The 20,553-nt window shown below is 39.7% G+C and overlaps 1 protein-coding gene across 1 annotated transcript in view; it reads left to right on the forward strand.

Moving 5' to 3' along the window:
• LOC119918285 (copine-8-like) overlaps nt 1-20,553 on the forward strand; it is a 96,011-nt gene that overhangs the window by 49,435 nt on the left and 26,023 nt on the right. The window contains 7 exon segments of the mRNA XM_038738931.1: nt 6,483-6,546; nt 9,286-9,389; nt 10,070-10,174; nt 15,111-15,152; nt 16,603-16,678; nt 19,916-19,969; nt 20,174-20,235. Of these exon segments, the coding sequence (XP_038594859.1) occupies nt 6,483-6,546; nt 9,286-9,389; nt 10,070-10,174; nt 15,111-15,152; nt 16,603-16,678; nt 19,916-19,969; nt 20,174-20,235 (507 nt within the window).

The raw sequence follows: 20,553 nt of genomic DNA on the forward strand, positions 1-20,553 counted from the left end.
CTCTTGATTATTCTTTTCCTTTCTCAGTTCTCTCTACCTTTTCTCTTTACCTTTCCAATGCTCCCATCTATAGGTCTGCTACACTTGCCACCCTCTTTTGTATCTATTTTTTTTTGTTCACGCAAACAAGATCTTTCAGCGTTTTATTTGAAGTGTGGGGTCAGAGAAGCCCTGGTGAACTATGGAAGAGCCAAGTGGACTACAATTTTAGAAATAAGTGAGCCAAGAAGGCAGACAAAGGCTGATAGCTGTGAATAAAAGTCTGATTGTAAGGATTTGTAAAGGGAGGACAAAGAAACTTTCTCTGTCTCTGGTGTTACATGGATTTGATGTCAGTGTTTCTTTTGTGAGAGAGAATTATGGTTATCAGTTTCCTTTTAGGGGAAAAAAATGCGTGTGTGGTTGTGTCTGCGTGCCTGTCAGGGCATGACCAAGAATAGATGGATTGTCATGGTTTTTTAATTATAATTGATATCTCATTCAGGTATTCTCCCTTCATCTGGAATTTAATGAAAATGATGTGTGTAAGGCGTGTTTGTGCATGCGTGTGTGTTACAGTGTAGCCCAGAAGTGGCCCAGACTTAATTACCCGTCTCTCGCCAGACACTGATTGCAAATCCATGTGTCTTGATTAGAGGATTCACAGTGTTTCCTCACAATCATGCAGGCAGAGAGCCAGAGAAATCGCTGAAGCACTTCTCAACTGTGAAGTGCTTTTCTGTGTCATGAATAAACTATAAAGGGGAAAGCAATTCACCTGAGAGTGAGGATGAACTCGTATAAAAATTTCAGATCTCAAGCACTTTCAAAAGCTCTGTTTTTAATCAAGACACACATGAAATTCAGTCACTGTAAATGCCAAACATAGAAATATAATATGACTAATTTACAGTGATGTTTTCTCTCTCTATTGTAGAGTAATAACTCATGTTACCATATACTGGTGCTTGAATTCAGAAAAAACTAAAACACTCAGTAATTGCAGCACAACAATATGTTACCATTACGTGCATTGTCATAATTTTTCTTTTCCGAGAAAGAAAAACATATTTTCCCAGAGGCAGTTTACACACACACACACACACACACACACACAATCACACACACACAGAAGAAGTGTGGCATGGATTATTTGTTAGTATGTGAGCTTTCAGCTGGCCCTTCTTGTCTTTATCACTTATTGTGTCTGTATGTTTATATGCAAGGCAAAACTGTGAGATACATTATTCATCCCGTAATTATGCAGCCCTGTCAGTTACAACCCACCTATCATTTTAAGGCCAATGTCTCAGCCAGAATAATGACCACGGCTCTCTGAAAAGTAGAGGCGCGAGAGCAAGTAGTTGTAGGAAATAATGAGCAGAGGAATCCCAATCGATATCCTACCATGGGGGACCCAGCATGGCAGAGTTGTCGTGGTGACACTGACTTTTGCCTTTTGACTTTTTCCTTGCATATAGTGAGATGACTGAGATGGTGAGGGTGAGAAACAATAGGAAGGAGACACTGAGGAGTTCAACGTTCAGTAGTAAATTCAGAGACTGTCTGGATATGACACAAAGCTTGGACAGCAGAAGTTTATTTGCTTAGTGTAGCCCATTTTATTTTAATGTAAGCAAAGTAGATAGGTTGTTTGTCTTAAAATAACACTGAGGTGCCAAGTAAGTAAGTATGTAAAGTTTATTTGTATAGCACCTAAGTGTTTCACAATAAAATGCGATACAATACAACAAAGTAAAATACAATGCATGAAAGACTTTAAATACATATGGAAAACGTAGAACAAACAACCATAAAAACCCCTCGTCTAACTAAAAGCCTGCTTCAATAGCAGAATCTTCAGCTGTTTTTTTTAAAGAATCAACAGAATTCACACAACGTAGAAAGGCATTCCACAGCCAAGGTGCCACACCTAGGAATGATCAATCCCCTCTGGTTTTAAAATGAGTGTGGGGAACCACTAACAGCCTCTGACCTGATGACCTCAGACTACGGGTGGGAGTATGAAGCTGTATCAACTCAGAGATGTAGGGAGGAGCTTGACTGTGCAGGGCTCTAAAAGTAAGGACCAGGAATTTTAATTGAATTCTATACCGGACTGGTAAAGTGCTGCTAAAACAGGTGTGATGTGCGCTCTTTTGTTAATGTGAGTTAAAAGCCTTGCAGCAGAGTTCTGAACAGCCTGGAGACAGTAAAGCTCCCTCTTGCTCAAACAAGTAAAAAGACTTACAGTAATCTAAATGACAGGAAATAAAAGCATGAATGATCATCTCCAACTCACCCTTTGACACCAGTGTTCTTAATTTGGAAATATTTTTTAGTTGGAAGAAACAGTTAAGTATATGTATCGCACATTGAAACAGTTTTTTTCAAACTGTTGTCATTCCTCCTATTCATACTGGCTATTAAAAGATCCCTTCTTGTGCTTTTAATGTAAGCAATCGAGGATGAAATCCACAGCCTTAGTGCTAAAAAATATTCTAAAGATAATTTGAGTGGATATCTTCCAAAGTTACTGTCTTCTCAGAACAAAACACCCTTGTTCTCTTTCTCTTTGTGTTACATTCCCTCCCCAGCAGCTAGTCACACAGGGACTCAAAGAGGGAATATGCTTTATTACTATTATATATTTTCAAGCATGTGTGCATTTTTCATTTTGAGGCTGTAGGGACCACCAAGTAACAACACCATCTTCCATTTAAAATATCACTTAAGCACATTAAGAGAGTTCAGAAGTATTGCTCTACAATGTGGGTGGAAGTAGTAGACTTGTAGTATGTAATTACTGTACATATTTATGTTGAGTACATCACTGATCACACGTTTTGTATGTAAAATCCTAAACTGTGAAGTAAATGATCTGAAATAACATTCTGTTTAGCTCTATCTTAAATGGCCGCCATGCTGACACCGTACGGAGCTCATTATTTTTAATTAGCTCTACTTCTTTGTATCGATTTTGTTTCTTTGACACACACCGCTTCGTGTTCCAACAACTATTTACGATGCTCATAATGTTAAATGCTGCCACCATAGACCAAAGAGTAAAAGCCAGGAGAGCTTGTGAAAGAGGTCCTTACTGAAAGGTGAACAGCAGGAATCTGTGAAGGAGAGCTGTTGAATGACATTGGGAAATCGTTGGAAATTAAATGAAGTGGGTTGCAGGGATGGAAAGAGCACTAGAATATTATACTCAAGTAAAAGTTATAACTGTTTACCCGGCAGTTGTTTTTTTTCTTCAGTCAAATTTTGGTTGGGTGTTTTCGTGGCATTACATTTGCTCAATTCAGAGTTTGTCCTGAAAATGTTCTCGGTAATGTTCTCCCTCTCTGGGTGTCATTAGTGTTCCAGTACTAGAAGAGGTCAGTTGTTTCATTTTGCTCATGCACTCCAGTACTTTCCAGTCAATCATCTGGATAGTAAAATCATTTACAAGAGGATGTTAATAATCCAAGGGCACGCCTGTGTAAATATTTCACATGACAGTATAGCAGAACAGGCAAAACTTTCCTTCAAGTGATGCGTTCATGCAATTTATCAGACTGGTTTCAGATACACCAAGAGCCTCCGTTGGCATACAAAAGCTGAAAGAGACAATTTTCTGCCTTCTGCCAGAATAAAGTGCTTACATCGGATCTCTGTATTAGGTTGCTGTTTTAGGCAGGTGAATATGCTCTTGTTTTCTATGATTCTTGTTTTCTTTTTCTGACCGTCTCAGACTTCCTCTGGAAATATTTGACTCATTTTACACAGCTAATGCATACAAATCCTCTGACTCCACCTCCCTGTGATGTCTGTAAATAAAAGGGAATGTAAAACAGAGAAAAGAGAAAAAGTCTCCTCTCTCTATAATGTGCTGTTTTTTTTTAAAAAAGCTCTCAGCCCTTCAATGCTAAGCATCAGTTCCAGGATCTATTTCATTTTCTGCCATTTCAAAAGCATGTCCTCCCCAGTTCGTTGTGCTGGAGTAAAGGGAGACTCGAATTACATTCACACAGAGGTCCTCGACCCCAATTCTGGACTGTCTAAATGACTGCCTGAGTCGATTTCTGCCGGGTGGGTCTCGCAGAGTGGAGCTCATCAGATGACAGGCCCCTTTGTCAGCAAGACCTCTCAGAAGTTATGTCAAATCATGTAGTCCTGCTCTTCCTCCCACGCATGGATAGCGTCCTTTATCTGCTTATTCTGGTCTGAGGATTGTAATGGGAGTTATATTATAGATATATTGCTATCACTGTATGCATGTGATGACTTATTGAAATATATAAACATTTTAACCATAGTATAACTGCATGGGAAAAACAGCATTTCAGTATACTTTATGATGCAGAACAATATCAACAAGTTGGAATTTCTACTGAACCTTTCGCATGTACAGAGCATGTTAGTGTCTTTCAGCTCATTGTTTTGGTTTTACGTCCCGCAGCTTTACTGTTGGTTCACTGTCACCGCTCTCATTAACCCCATCTCCAGCAGCAGTAGCTGTTTTCAGTGAAAAGGCTTTGATAAAGCCACTGTACCCAGCACCAAACACCAGATAGTGTGAGTTTGCGAAAAGCTGGCGAACATACTGGATTTTTTAGCAGCAAAAGAGCCAGATATTTCCCTGAGGAGCTGGTGGAGACCAAAACAGAGATATAATTAATGCTAATGTTGCTAATGTGTCTGCTAAGTGTGTATATTAAAGTGTTTTTGCGACAACATAACACATAACTGTCAAAATTAAATGAATGTAGGTTTAAAGAAAATGTCTCATATTTTGCAGGAACATTTTTCTTCCAAATATATAAACAACACAAATAATCACAATCAACAGGATAAATCTTATTCACCCCAAAAAAGGAACTAACTGAAATTTTTTATTCAGCAAAAATGTGTAAGTTGGACTGATTAAAGAGGAGAGAAGAGAGGATGAATATCAGAAGGTAAACAGTCCTTGTTGTCTTCCTAACGGACTAAAAGGAACATTTGTAGTTTTAGAAATGAGCAGGGTTTTTGTGTGTGTGTGTGTGTGTGTGTGTGTGTGTGTGTGTGTGTGTGTGTGTGTGTGTGTGTGTGTGTGTGTGTTTGTATGGGAGGAGGAGGTGTTGTGATGTCACTGGGTTCACCTTCAAACCATGGTGTTTACTCAGAGAAAGGTCTTACACATCACCAATCCCCACCCTAACCACAGCTGCAATGGTGCACTTGTATAGTGAAACACACCAGTTCGGTGCAACTCGTGCACACCTCACCTTACCAAGAACAGAAAGGTCCACTCATACACAATCCCACACACATACAAACATGAACACCTCATGCTCAACAGTGTTGCTTTTGTATCTTGGAAATATTTTGAGGCTGTGTGAAGTAATAAAACCTGAGTGTAAACAGTGTGCCTAAAAATAGGACATTTCCAGTCAGCCTGACGAGATAATGTGCTTTCACATTTAAGAGTGAGTTGGCTTTTCCCAAAATGATGCCAAGCTGAGGTCCTTAAAACTAATCAGACTTCCCTGTTTTAGCCCTAATTGTAAAAACAACTCATCAGCAGTTAGAACCATATATGGATAAGAAAGTTTGATGTCCATGTGACACGGCAGAGAAGTGCCATCTGAGGCCACAGAAAAGGAAATTAAATGAAAATGCCACATTGGAACGTGGGCAGCTACAATGTGCCTGGTTTTTTAATCTTTACTGATGAGCCGAATACGGTGGCAATAATGTTATCCAATCGCACCTTATCTCACCGCTCACAGCTCCATCTGTTTAACACCTTAAATTATTACACTTTTGTTAAAAGAAAATACATATGTGAATGACTAATAATCCTGATTTGGATCCATCCTTTAAGCAGTGCCATTTATTTAGTCTTTTTTTGTACTTTCACTCATACGGTAGTAATGATATTCAACACATTATCATAAAACAAAGGACATGTTTTGTGGCCACCTGTAGAAACCTTCTCCTGCGTCACCCCTCAGTGTGTAATCAACAGCAATTATTGAAAAATGTCACAAGACTGATTGTGTTGGTTTTTTGACTTTTTTCTTGCTAATTTCTGACTTCCTGTGGTCAACACACCACAGCACCAGCATGGATCATCAACTGAGTAAACAGACTAAGCAATGCCACGATACATAGACACATATGCACATGTACGGTGAGTGTGGGACTGGACTGGTTTCAGGTGAATTTTCAGAATCCAGCCTGCTGTGAGGAGGTCACCACCCATATCTGTGTAGTCCCACTGTTATCAAACACACATTCCTTGACTTTCTTCTAGTGTTCTGATGTGAACAAGATGGGAATTCCAGTTAGGAAAAATAAGATGTCTTCTGATTATTTCACTGTCAATGTCAACTTGACATTTGGCCTTCAGTGCAAAGAACAGAAGAGATAGGAGGATGGGTGGATGAAGAATAAACAACATGGTCATGCCAGAGACCCTATCCATGTGACCGTGATCTCTAACCCTTTGCTATGTTGTGTTGTGTGTACAGAGGCATTCCAGGGAAGAAATGCGGAACCATTATTGTGAAAGCCGAGGAGCTGAACAACTGCAGGGTGAGGATTGATGTACACTTCCTGAAAAGTCTGTTTTGTAGTTATGGGGATGACTATTCCAATGTGCACATTATGACATTAGTCTTAATTAAAATGGCCTCTATAATGGGGTAGTATAGAGCCCTAACACAGTAAAATAATACCAGATGAATCACAAATATAACTGAATGCATTAAGAAGAAGAAGAAGAAGAAGATTATTTATTTTACTAACAATAAATGATATTGTTAGTAAAATAATTAAAATAGAGTGTAAAAAGCAATATAAACCTTTTTTATAGCTTCTTAGCTTTTATAGATTATTCCTTTTACCCACAGTCAGTTGTTACAAAAGCTTTTACCTGCAATCAGTACAATCAACTACAATTAAAACTTAAATAGATTTTGTACTCTATTTGTGTTTTTCTAGCTCTATTTGTTTTTCATCCGTGTCCTTTTTTTTTTCAGCCTCAACACAAATTTAGTCATTTTTGGGGCTCCATAGAAGAAAAAACATTCTTTTAAGTCAGCAATAATAAAAGACAGCTTTTTAAATTCGGTCCATTATTATAAAAGAAAAAGCAAGTCACTCGCAGAGAAACCCATTGGAGAAGAGACAGAGAAACCAACTTTTCCACCACACATCAGCCCAGAAATCCTTATTGTCTACAATAAAAAATGTTGCGTTTAAAGGGAAATAATGTATGTAATGTAATATTAATGTCGCAATACCAGAAATTTAGTAGTTGATACCAATACCAGTGGATTTCCACGATTCTCGATACCGAATCTGAGACCATGTTAAAAAACAAAGACAAAAAAATAAATAAATCCCAGCTCAGTACCTGTATAAAAAACAACAGAGGCTACACACCCACCTCTACTCAGAGTGCTAGCAATAGTAGGTAGCCTTTAGCATTTAGTCATTGCAAATGTTGTATGTTACATATACCGTACTTCCATTTCCAGTACCAGCTCAACTCGACTCGGTTTTGGCCCGCCGTCCTCCATTTTCCATTGCAGATAGTACCCAGAGATAGTACTGCTCAATGTAGCTGGTCGTCATAGCAACACCACACACAACTGCCGCGACGTAATGTGCAATGCGACACAAACACCAGAGACCCACATACACCTGTCTCAGTTAAAAAAGGTTTCTACATTACTGAGAATGTAAAGACAGATAAGAAAACCTTATAGCTGTGTTTTCCTGTGCCGTTGCTGCTGCAGCAGTCTGTGACAGTGGGACCAGTGGGCTCTGTGAGCGGACGGCTGGACGTCCTAGCGAGCTCCTTTGAAAATATATAATTTTCTATTGCTGGCCCCTGTCTGGGGCGCGCAATGATGATGCAATGAATAGTGACGATTCTCTCTGACCAATCAGCAGTCTGCTGTGTTTTCAGGTGACATTTTAGTATCGCCTCATCTCACTTGGAACCTCGACGGAGGGGATACAAAAACAAGTACTTGGTAGCAGGTACAGGTACAACTTTTCCACAGTGGAAAACCAAAAAAAGGCGAGTAGAGTCAAGGCGAGTCAAGCTGGTACCATACAGTGGAAAAGGGGCTATAGTTGGCCAGCTGTCTCAAATAAAAATAATGGTAACGCAAAGTACTTCTATACACCACTCTTGATGCTTTTCTTTTCAACGAGTCAAGGCATGTTAACTCCCCGTTACCTGCAGTATTTTGGTGAATAAGGAGTACTGACAATTTTATTAGAATTTTGGTATTGACTATCTGAGTATCGGTTCTCGTCACATCCCTAATATGTATTATGTATGATGTCAATGTCCAGGGTTAGGGTTAGACTGCCACTAACTGGAAATGTGCAATGTGTAAGCCACACCTGCGTGAAGCAGATCCATTCCTTTGGTTTTACCCAAGCGGGATGCTTCCGGTCTGAGACACGAAGCCAATGCCGAAGTCCATTATACCTACATTCTATCAAACAGCCAGCAGGGGGCGACTCTTTTGGTTGCAAAAAGAAGTCTAGTTCTATTAGAAATAATGACAAAATGACCCTTCTTCTAAGCTGATTTATATGGTCTCAATCACTAGTTTCATGTCTTCTTCAATACAACATGATGTTCATTTAGTAAATTACCCCATTTAGAGGAAAATACACCATAAAGCAGAGTATGCTTCAGGGTGGGATTATCTATGATTGACAAGTTGTTACCATGGCGACCTGTCAATCAGGCAAGAGTGACTCGTACCCACAGCACTGTGTAAATTTAACCAGCGCGGTTGAAAAAGCTTATTAGCAGTTGGCTGTTCACTTTCTCTGGTGAGTACATTTAGTTTTAAGTCTTTTGTTTGCTAGACAAAATTGTCAGACCTGTTAAAATGACAGTTAACTTGAATTACAGATGCACCTAGCTAAGCAAGCTAGCCACGGCCGTAGACGGCCGTTAGCTCCACCGTCTCGTCCAAATATGGTCACGTCCGGTAACATTACAGCTGGTTGCAAAAACTCAACATGGCGGCGCCCTATCGGCCACACTCGAGGCTTCAAAACGGCAGTCTACAAACCAACCGGTGACGCCACGTGGACCACGTCCACTTCTTATATACAGTCTATGGTTTTACCAGAAGATAATCATTAGCAGAGGTAAACGTGCCAAAATAAAATTTGATTAAAAAAAAATAAAAAATCAAGTATGCAAAAGAGGATTTTCCTCCTGAATTGCCATTTGAAGTATTGAGAAGGTATCCATATGCATTTTTAATCAGTTTCTCTCTTTCTTTTTGTCATTAGGAATCAGTGATGATGCAGTTCTGTGGGAACAAGTTGGACAAAAAGGATTTCTTCGGCAAGTCCGACCCCTTCCTGGTCTTCTACAGGAGCAACGAGGACGGCACGTGAGTTCCCCTCCTCTTCCCTCTCCCTCCACGTTTCCTTCTACTCATTTGTTATTTGGTTTAATCCTCCCCTGCAGCCAAAGGAAATTGGTTTCATTGATTTGCCTCAGATCAGAAGCCATGCTGCCTGTTTAAGCAGTGTGTGAATTACATCTGGAAATGTTGGCGCATGACATGTGTGCACCAGTGCGTGAGTGTGCGTGTGTGGAAGCAGGAAGCATTGAACAAGTGCACTGTTGTGGTATATATCACATAGATTTTTTGTGTGTGTGTGTGTGTGTGTGTGTGCACGCACGCGAGAGAGAGAGAGTGTTCGATCCAACTCTGTGGGCTCTTTTTTCCATCCTACAGTGTGTGACAAGTCAGATAAGACCTTGTGCTCTGAGGGCAGAAGATACCAAGTCCACCTGCTAAGCAAGGGACTAATGAAATTAGCCCTTTGCAGTTTGTGTTTATGTGTGTATTTTTGTGCATGCGTGTGTCAGGCAGTATCTTAGCTTCCACAGCCCTAAACGTTTACTTTCAGAAACTCTCTCTATTGTATTTTCCTTCTTATCCCCTCTAATATATGTATTTATGTGCAACTTCGTACTCCTTAAATCTCACTATTTTTCTCTCCTCTTTAATTCCATTCCCTTTTTCTGTACTCGCTCTCTCTGTCTCCTCATTTCTCTCTGCAGGTTTACCATCTGCCACAAGACCGAGGTGGTGAAGAATACATTAAACCCAGTGTGGCAGGCCTTTAAGATCCCTGTGCGGGCTCTTTGCAATGGTGATTATGACAGGTGAGTCTGATTCCTTTTGTAGTTCCAGATATTATGGTAAACTAAATAGAATACAAGTGCAACAACCTAGACAACCCTCTGAATCGTCAGGGAGTTATTTTCTTTATCAAACATACTGAAAATGTCATGCAAGGTAATACGGGTAACTCTGATAGAGAGTCTCACTGTGTCTCATCAAAGGCTATTCTATTTGAAAAAACACACACACAACAATAATATATATAAGAGTTTATTAGGCACAGAAACCTGTGTTCCATAAAACTTCAATACTACTTTTCAAGTCATGAAAGACATATTTTTCTGAGTAAAGCTTGCAACAAATGACATTTTCAGAATGAGAAACCCAAATATCCATAATATTAAAGGAGGGATTCCTTTATACTCATTCATTTTTTTTTACCTTTGTCTGCATAGTGCCTGTTCAGGTTGACTGGAATATGAACAATAAGCTTAGACACTGTCCACATACACACTCACGTATGCAGTCTTTTGTTGGTTACCATGCACTGGGGAGATTAATTAAATAAAAAAGTAAATAAATGTGTGCTGCGTCACTGCGAGTGTCACTCAAATATTATTCTGTCATTTATCCTGGACAACGAAGTGTGGATGTATAATATTGCTATTTGGTTTTCTTTTGCAAAACTGTTCGACAGCCTTGTTTTCTTCAGGGATGCATTCAGGGGATTACTTGAAAGATAAGTAACATTATTTTCTGGTGGTATAGTTTATATTTAGTTCACTAGTTTACAGAGAGAGGGAGCAGACTGCTCCAATCCTCTTGTCATATGACACTAACATGAACAAAGAGCCAAAAAGCAATCTATTTTAAGGCAAGTCAACGCTCACACACATTTCTCTGCATTTATTTTGGCACCACAGCAACCAGTGTCATCAAGCCCCCAAACACATTTGCTTTAATAGGTCTATCAGTGTAATTGCTCTTTTGCCACCAGTATGAATGTGGTACATGATTGTGTGGCTGATTTGCAGGTCTGTAAAAAGCAGGGAAAAAATAATCAAGAGATGAAACTGTTAAGATGAACTAATTTGAGAAATTGGCAGCAGTGTGTATTTGACCGGAGGCAGGAATTCATAATTCTGCTCTATGAAACATCTGGTGTCTACAATAATACATTTTACTGCATTGAACATGAACATAACATAAAAATGTTCAGTAGATCAGCGTCCTCCTGCTTCCTTCTAGCTTAGGGTGGATCATCTGCATGAAAGAGAGCCACGACCGCTGTCCATTGTGCTGATCCTGGGACGGCCAGGGATGTAGGATTTGCCTGTAGAACTGGCTGTTATTGATTCAGTGATGGACAGGAGTCTCACTGCTAATTCTAAGGGATGCAAATTTTACAGCGTTTTGCCATTTGCCATTCTTAACACGTATCAGAAGGAACTCTGCTGTCTTTGTTTATTTAGTTTGTTTGTTGACACTACTTTGTGACTGTTCTTTTTTGTTAACGCTTCATTTTACAGGTCAGTCATTTCCCCACCAAAATCCCAGCATGTTTGAAATAGCTACATATTTTGGTACAAATTATTTATTTATTTTGTTTCTCCGTCCCCATTAATTATTACCAAATAATATGGTTCTTTCCTTGAAAATCTTGGACATTATTAGATGATTCTGCAAAAAATATGGACCTTAAAAATAAAGAGTTTTCACTTTTATATTGCCTCTTAAAATACATATACATGTGCTGGTCATATAATTAGAATATCATCAAAAAGTTTATTTATTTCAGTAATTCCATTCAAAAAGTGAAACTTGAACATAATATATACATTCAGTCCACACAGACTGATATTTGAAGTGTTCATTCCTTTTAATTTTGATGATTATAACTGACAAATGAAAATCCCAAAATCGGTATCTCAGAAAATTTGAATATTGTGAAAAGGTTCAATATTGAAGACACCTGGTGCCACACTCTAACCAGCTAATCAATTAAAAAAACCTGCAAAGGCCTTTAAATGGTCTCTCAGTCTAGTTCTGTAGGCTACACAATCATGGGGAAGACTGCTGACTTGACAGCTGTCCAAAAGACGACCATTGACACCTTGCACAAGGAGGGCAAGACACAAAAGGTCATTGCTAAAGAGGCTGGCTGTTCACAGAGCAAGCCAACTGTCCAAGCACATGAATAGAGAGGCGAAGGGAAGGAAAAGATGTGGTAGAAAAAAGTGTGCAAGCAATAGGGATAACCGCACTCTGGAGAGGATTGTGAAACAAAACCCATTCAAAAATGTGGGGGAGATTCACAAAGAGTGGACTTCAGCTGGAGTCAGTGCTTCAAGAACCACCACGCACAGACATATGCAAGACATGGGTTTCAACTGTCACATTCCTTGTGTCAAGCCACTCTTGAACAAGACACAGCGTCAGAAGCGTCTCGTCTGGGCTAAAGACAAAAAGGACTGGACTGCTGCTGAGTGGTCCAAAGTTATGTTCTCTGATGAAAGTAAATTTTGCATTTCCTTTGGAAACCAAGGTCCCAGAGTCTGGAGGAAGAGAGGAGAGGCACAGAATCCACATTGCTTGAAGTCCAGTGTAAAGTTTCCACAGTCAGTGATGGTTTGGGGTGCCATGTCATCTGCTGGTGTTGGTCCACTGTGTTTTCTGAGATCCAAGGTGAACGCAGCCGTCTACCAGGAAGTTTTAGAGCACTTCATGCTTCCTGCTGCTGACCAACTTTATGGAGATGCAGATTTCATTTTCCAACAAGACTTGGCCCCTGCACACAGTGCCAAAGCTACCAGTACCTGGTTTAAGGACCATGGTATCCCTGTTCTTAATTGGCCAGCAAACTGGCCTGACCTTAACCCTATAGAAAATCTATGGGGTATTGTGAAGAGGAAGATGTGATACGCCAGACCCAACAATGCAGAAGAGCTGAAGGCCACTATCAGAGCAACCTGGGCTCTCATAACACCTGAGCAGTGCCACAGACTGATCGACTCCATGCCACGCCACATTGCTGCAGTAATTCAGGCAAAAGGAGCCCCAACTAAGTATTGGGTGCTGTACATGCTCATACTTTTCATGCTCATACTTTTCAGATGGCCAACATTTCTAAAAATCGCTGAAAGCCCCCCCCCTTCTTGTGGTTGGAACAGGGTTTACAAAGTGAGAAAACAAATAAATGCGTAAAAGTGTGTCTCTCTCATGTCAGCCTTGTGTTTGTGTCCATCCCCTGCACAGTTAAAAAGGCACAAACTTAGCATAGTTAGTAGACGACAGCATTGATCTGAAGTTGGGTCCAATAAGCTTATTAGGGGAGTTGACTCACTCTATGCCTTATCAGTGGGGGACTTGAAAAACTCACAGTGGACTGCACATACAGTGCACACACGCACACTCACACATTGTGTGTGTGTGTGTGTGTGTGTGTGTGTGTGTGTGTGTGTGTGATACATACAAATACACACTCCCACATTGACTCTGTCTCTCTGCAACCTGGGAGAAGAGATAAGGGGGAGCTCAAGCTAGCAAACAATACAGAACTGTGTCTTTCTGCTCATAGGTGCTTTGATGGCCCTGTGTTCTCTCTCTCTCTCACTCACACACACACACACACACACACACACACACTCTCACATGCATTCACACATGTGCAGTGAGACCATAAGATTAACAAGTGAAATCATTGTCAATTTCCTGTCACATCATCGAAGCTCAGAGTGATGGGACGTCTCCCACTGAGATGTGGCATAACACTGACTTAATAAGACACATGCCAATAAACACATGCATACACACACACATACCTTTACGCAGACAGCTATGCACATGCTGGTTTCTCTTAAGGAGAAAGTGTGACGCCAACCATGGGACACGTTTATCCCCAGAGTGCACATCACTATCAGCCAGCCTGTTCCCACTCCTTGCCTTTATTGCCTCCTTTCCTCTAATGTGCATCTGGCTCTCTAAGCAGCCCTAAGGCATAAGCAGCTCATAATAATGGTTTGTGTTTCCACTCCTTCTCATATTGAAAGATGAGTAGGATGGGTAAGTGCAGTTTTGGCTCAGGTTGTGTTAGAATGTTGTCTAACCTCTGAAACAATTACAAAGTGTAGAAGACATACAAAATCATACAAAATTCATGAAATACTATTGTCTGGTCTCAAACTTTTACAATCATAGTATGTGAGTCTTCCTACTGTCACCTAAACTTAATCGACCAAGACATTTTTCACACCATCTTCTCTTCCCCTTGCTCGCTCCCTCCTCGGTTCTCTCCAGCAGAGTGTCTTTTGCTCTGTCTGTTTTAATTCGGTCTCTGTTCTATTATCCTTCTGCCTCACCCCTCTCCTTCTCTATGTATCACTCTCCTGCTTTTGTCAGAAAGAAATGACCCCTCTGTCGAAGACATTGGTAGATAGCGTGATAGCGCAGCATATCTACCTCTTGCAGACTATTCTGTTTTTTTCCCCATTTCCTTGTGAGCTATAATGGGATGCAGAAATAGATGTATTTGGAGATGAGGGGAGAGCACAATACCGGAGGCAAATGCAGACAGGCAGGCAGTGTGTTGGAATAAAGATAAGCTGCAGAATGGATGTGTATAGATGGCTCTATGACAACAATGACAAAAGAAGCGTTAGACACATCATCGATGTATATTTTATAATTTCACTATAGAAGATAGCCTTTTAGCACTTTGAATATGATTACTGTAAGTCAGTTTAGTTGTACTCTGGAGAAAAACTTCAAATGAGCTTTTTATTTTATTGTAAAGGTCTGGCAACATCATCTGGTACCTTTAAAATATGTTATATTTTGCAACTAAGCATTGCGATTCCTTTAAGAAAAATCAAAATCAAATGCGTTATCACGAGAAACATCAACAGACTCATAATTCAGGAAAAGAAAACCAATCTGTTTTTTTTCTATCTGATCCTTATTTTGTGGCTCTCCCAACAGAACAATCAAGGTGGAGGTGTACGACTGGGACAGAGATGGCAGGTAATTCCTCTCTTTTATTTGCCCGCTTATATTGTTACTTTTGTAATTTTACGATCACATAATACTTTTTAGATAGAATTAATTCAACTGATCGGGCAAAGTCTGGCTATCCAGTACCAACAACATTGATCTAGATGCATGTTTGGACTAATTCTGTTTTAATACGGTCAGTCATTTAAAAAACGCAGCCCCCTCGTTAATTTGAATGAGGCGGCTGCTTTTTAGGTGTCCTCGATGCCACACAATTTGGTTGTGATGTGGTAAGTTATATTACAGACATCTACACAGATTGCCATGGGATTTATTATTAAAAGCAGCTAAAGTGCTGGTTTGTAGGGAAGAGCCATTTGTCATGATTTATAATGGCTTCTTCTGAATATAATTTTTTGTTATTGTTATATGTTTATTACTTAATCACATGGATGTTAAAGCACAAGATCGTTTTTAATGATAAATATATTTATTGTGTGCACTCTCGGAAATTGCAAAACTCAAATAACAGCAGCAGAGAAACTCAGAAACTCTTCATTGTCTCTGTACATGAAGCAACTTACAGTTGAAAACAAAACAACACAAGTCAGATGAATAATTGATTTCTAGACAGACACTTTACACCTGTTCTGTTTGTCAAGGCAATGTAGTGTGCAATAGCGTTATTGAGTTAGGTTTTAAGATTGTGAGGATAGCAGCTTGTTGTACAGATATAAATTATATGAACCGCAATTCTTGTAAATGCTGATAAATGCACAGCAACACGTTTCCTTATTACGTCTTATCTTGATTACACTAACATTCAACACATGTTAGCTTCCCGTGTACGGCTAATCTAATCCAAGTCACATGTTATTAAAACTAGTTTATGTTTTCAGTAACAATGGAAGCTGGGAGCAGGATCGTCACAGACTGACTGCTTAATGATGAGTCTGGATTCTGGCTGCTGACAGTCAGACAGAAAGAAAGAGGAGTGACATTTGTCAAACTTTAGTTGAACAGGGATTTATTTTTCTATTCTTTATACTCATTCTATTCAGTGTCACTCTTAAACTGATAGAAGGAACATAGCAACGTTTTGATGTGATGTTTTTTTAATGGGACTGAGAAATGTTAACAATATTTTAACAAGCTGTTTGGCTGAACTGAGCTGTAGTGTTAGTCATCACCTTCGTCCGTGTACATGAAAGTGTTTGTTGTCTTCTGTTCTCATGTTTGACTTGCTTTCGTACTCACTAACTACTAACTTCATCGCCGTTGCCCTCACTTTAGGTTACATAAGTTGTCTTCTCTGCGACATGAAGGAAACACTCACACATGACAAAAGTGTTTTACAAGACAAAATGCCAATATTGTCTTGACAATATTTGACAATATTGTCACTACATTGTCGTCTGTATGTGCCATCTTAAATAATTAAGTGGAATGTAATGTTGCTGTTGCTCGCTTCTCTCTGTAGTCATGACTTTATCGGAGAGTTCAGCACCAGCTACAGAGAACTATCCAGAGGGCAGAGCCAGTTCAATGTCTATGAGGTGAGTTTACGTGGATGTGTATATCTGTGTGTGAGCCTGCATCTACATGTGTGTTACTGTGTTTTTTAATTTAACAGTGTTTTCTCCTCTCCAAACCAGTGCGCAGGTCAGCAGGTTGCTCACTCACTTGCAAATCTGCCTGTCACAGCTGGGGAAAGAAAACGCATATTGAAAATTCCAATACTCAGCTGAAGACAGCTTAAGAGGATGTCAACTCGGGGGGAGCTTAATTAATAGCAGAAATATGCTGCTTTAGCTTGAGGCAGTAGGCACCAAAAGCAGATAAAAACAGTATGAATCATGTTCTGTAATGCCACTTCACATAAAAACAGACACAAATCAGATGCTTGAACGTGAGACTTCAGAGCAGCAGTGGTAATGTTGTTGTTTGGGATGGAAATTTGTTGATTGCTACTGACATTTATAAACATGATTTTGTCAACCACATGACCAGTAGAAAATGAGAGAGTAAAAGAGCAGGAGACGAGACAGCCAATGCATGGGCAAGAAACTTGAGCACTCCCACTAATTTGGCATTACGCAAAAGTACAACATTGTTTGACTCATAATCCATGCAGCAGAACCAGAGATATCATCGTATTTATTCCGCACATTCTTCCACTGTGAAAACCTGATACCTACATATACCCACAATGCAACTTGACCAGTTGGGTCAGAGATTCGGGTGTTTTATGCTAGCAGCAGCTAATGTAGCCTCCAGGAAGCTCCCTTCTTTATAACTTTACACCCCAAGATTGTTTTAATTTTTAAACTTGATAGTCTTTAGCGCCAACCGACACAACTCAAGTGACATCACTTGAGGACATTAATCATCTCCCCCTGAAGCCACAAAAGGCTTTATACAACTTTTTTGCAGTAGTAAACAGACTTTTTATGTATAAAATCGGTCAAGTTCCCCTTCAACTTAACTTGAAGTATACTGGAAGGAATAAATTACATATTACATGTTTGGCTAAGTCTAGTAACACTCTTATTACCAGCCTCTGATATTTTCAGATATAGAATTTTATCCTGCTATTAGGATACTGTCCTGTCCAACTGACATGAGAGTAGATATACTGCATCCTGTGCCTGCAACATTGGTGTATGATGGTCTCATAAGACTTAGTTAATGCCAACCACATTTTTTAAATCCACTGAAGAAACCAATGTGGCACCAGGACTGTGTTTATCCTCTTGTATATCTTTTCTCTCTCTCTCTCTCACTTTCTCTTCCATGCGCACACTGACAGTTATGATGGATCACTGGCTTATCTTCTCACAGGACGAGTCAACACTTCTTGATTAACAGAGTCACACAGGGGACTGTCATTTTAAATAGCTGCTGTTTGCCTAATAGCGCTCAGGTGTGCACACAGAGGCACAGTGACGAGTATGAGTATGAGGAACAGCAAGCCTATAGAAACACAGTCACACACAAAGTAATGTGTGATTTCTGGCCTGTTTCTTGACCCTGATTTTTCCTCAAGTTAAAGCTAGCAGTGAGAGAGAGGATGGCTTCGCATTGCTAAAGACCCTCAGTGTGCGCGTGAAAGTGTGTGTATTTGTGTTACAACCACATTTCAATCACTGCACCTCCCCTCCAGAGGCAAATATGTCCTTGTGTGTACCTATTGCAATGTGGACCAAGGAGAAATGCATAAATCCACACATTTGTATGTTGTTTCCCTCTCTTTCTTTTTAACCTTGGAACAATTTAATTAGACCATAAAGCTCTGATTTAAAAGTTCTGATGCAGTGTTTGGGTTTCAAAATAAGTTTCAGGACTGTTTCTGGCTGGTCCCTACATCACAGGAGCAATTGTATGTTTTAATGAGCTTGGGTCGTAACACGAGGGATGAAATAAATGGACAGCCACGGCTGAAAGTGCATCCTTTCTGATCTGTTTACAAAAACAACAGGGTCTCAAAGCAATAAGTAAAGGTATTTTAAATGCATGGGAAGGTTGCTGTGCACTCACTTTGAGTACTGTTACATATTCATTAAGACACACCACCTAGGTTAGAGCCATAATCCACCTCTGGATCTAGCGTTCCTCTGGAAATGTTGGGCCTTAAGTGATTTTATTGAATCTAAGTCAGAATCCACTTTTGTTTAACAATTATGGTTCTCATCCAGTCGCAGTTCACTGTAAATGTTTGGTATGTAACTTGAGTGAGAAACTCTCATTTATGGCAGATTTAGGCCTACCCTTGAATTCTAGCATTTTGACCAGTGATGTTCGATACAACTTAATTCCTATACGATCCAGTACCAAGTAATACCCAGGCTGGTATTGCAGAATCAGTGACCTCCCCCTGTTTCTGTATTTATGAGGAAAATAAAGAGTAGGATGTAGGCTTAACAATTTCAAATGATAGCTGCATAGTGACAAAACATCAAACTATTGTCATATTCTTTAATTATAATAAAAATATCCCGCTCAGAACTGCCACTTCATAACATCATCATATTATTTTGACTTAATCTCAGATGGTTAGCGAAGATGTTGCCAAAGTATTTCACTGTCTTTGCCCACACATCACACACAGCGTGATTATTACCTTCACAGCTAAAATACAGCCAGACATGACTGCTTTTACAGTCAGCCATAGTCAGTATTCAATTGCAGGAAATGTTGGTAAGCTGGTGAACACAGCAGAGCATTTAGCAGCTAAAAGAGACATATTTCCCTCAAGAGATGGTGGAGACAAAAAAAATACTCAAAGGAGAACGTATATTGGACTTTCATTCATCAGACACCAGGAACAAGAGTCCAGATGAATTCTAATGTTGCTCCATATGTGCTGGAAGGTAAAAACGTAACTGTTTGCTAAGAAGTTCACTTCTTTAAAGGTGATAATATATCAATAAAACAAGCAATTCCCCATGCACAGCAACAACAGTCAGGTGCAGCACACCTGGGAGCACTTTCGCAGTTTCACCGAGTGAACCTGAAGAAGCCATAGGCGAAACACGTTCAAAATCAATATAGTAACGTCATTTCAGTGTGTAGTGGCTTGTTTTTGATTTTTCAGCGATAACATAATTTTTGTGTTTTCAACTTTCCACTGCTCCCAAGTGGCCAAAAAAACTGTTAATTGAAAAATAAAATTGGTGCCTATTCTGAGCCCGTTCTTTAAACCCAACCTTGTATAACACAAATATAAGACTAATTTGAAGAATGAATGAATGAATAGATTCTGAAATCACAAGAGAGAATCCTGTCTTCTTTAGGTGGTAAATCCAAAGAAGAAAGGAAAGAAGAAAAAATACCTCAACTCTGGAACGGTGAGGAAATATCTATCATATCTAATGCATTATTCTTTTCCAGATGGGTACCTGTTTCATACTGCTTATTGTTTAATTTTGTAATTGAACCGGTCATTATATTTATCATGTTAGGAAGAAAAAATAACTGTATTTATCCCATCAGAGGCAACACTTCAATCATTAACATTGACACAAAGTTGACTGTGGCCGTATCACTTACAGGTAACACTGCTGTCATTCCTGGTGGACATTGAAGTCACCTTCCTAGACTACATCAAAGGAGGGTAGGTCAATGACCACACAGTCATTGAACTCATACTAAAAGATGGGGCTTGTAGTCCTTTAATGAGAAGTGACATGCTGAGTGTGCCTGTCCCTGTCTTGATAATAACCCTGTCATGACTCAGTGTCTGCAGAATGCCAAAGATAATGATCCCTCAGTGTGACAGAATCAGATGGAAAAGTGTACATTTGCATGTGAGAGAAGGACAGTGAGAGGTGGAGAAGGAGAGAGACTGACAGATGGGCTGACCTGAAGTCAAGTACACAGGGCGCAGACTATGAAGTGTATGTGTGTGTCTGTGCCCTTGTGTGTAAACTAT

The sequence above is a fragment of the Micropterus salmoides genome, unplaced genomic scaffold (genome assembly GCF_014851395.1).
Source record: "Micropterus salmoides isolate LMB-PRFRI ecotype aquatic unplaced genomic scaffold, ASM1485139v1 Ms_hic_scaffold_23, whole genome shotgun sequence".
NCBI lineage: Eukaryota > Metazoa > Chordata > Actinopteri > Centrarchiformes > Centrarchidae > Micropterus > Micropterus salmoides.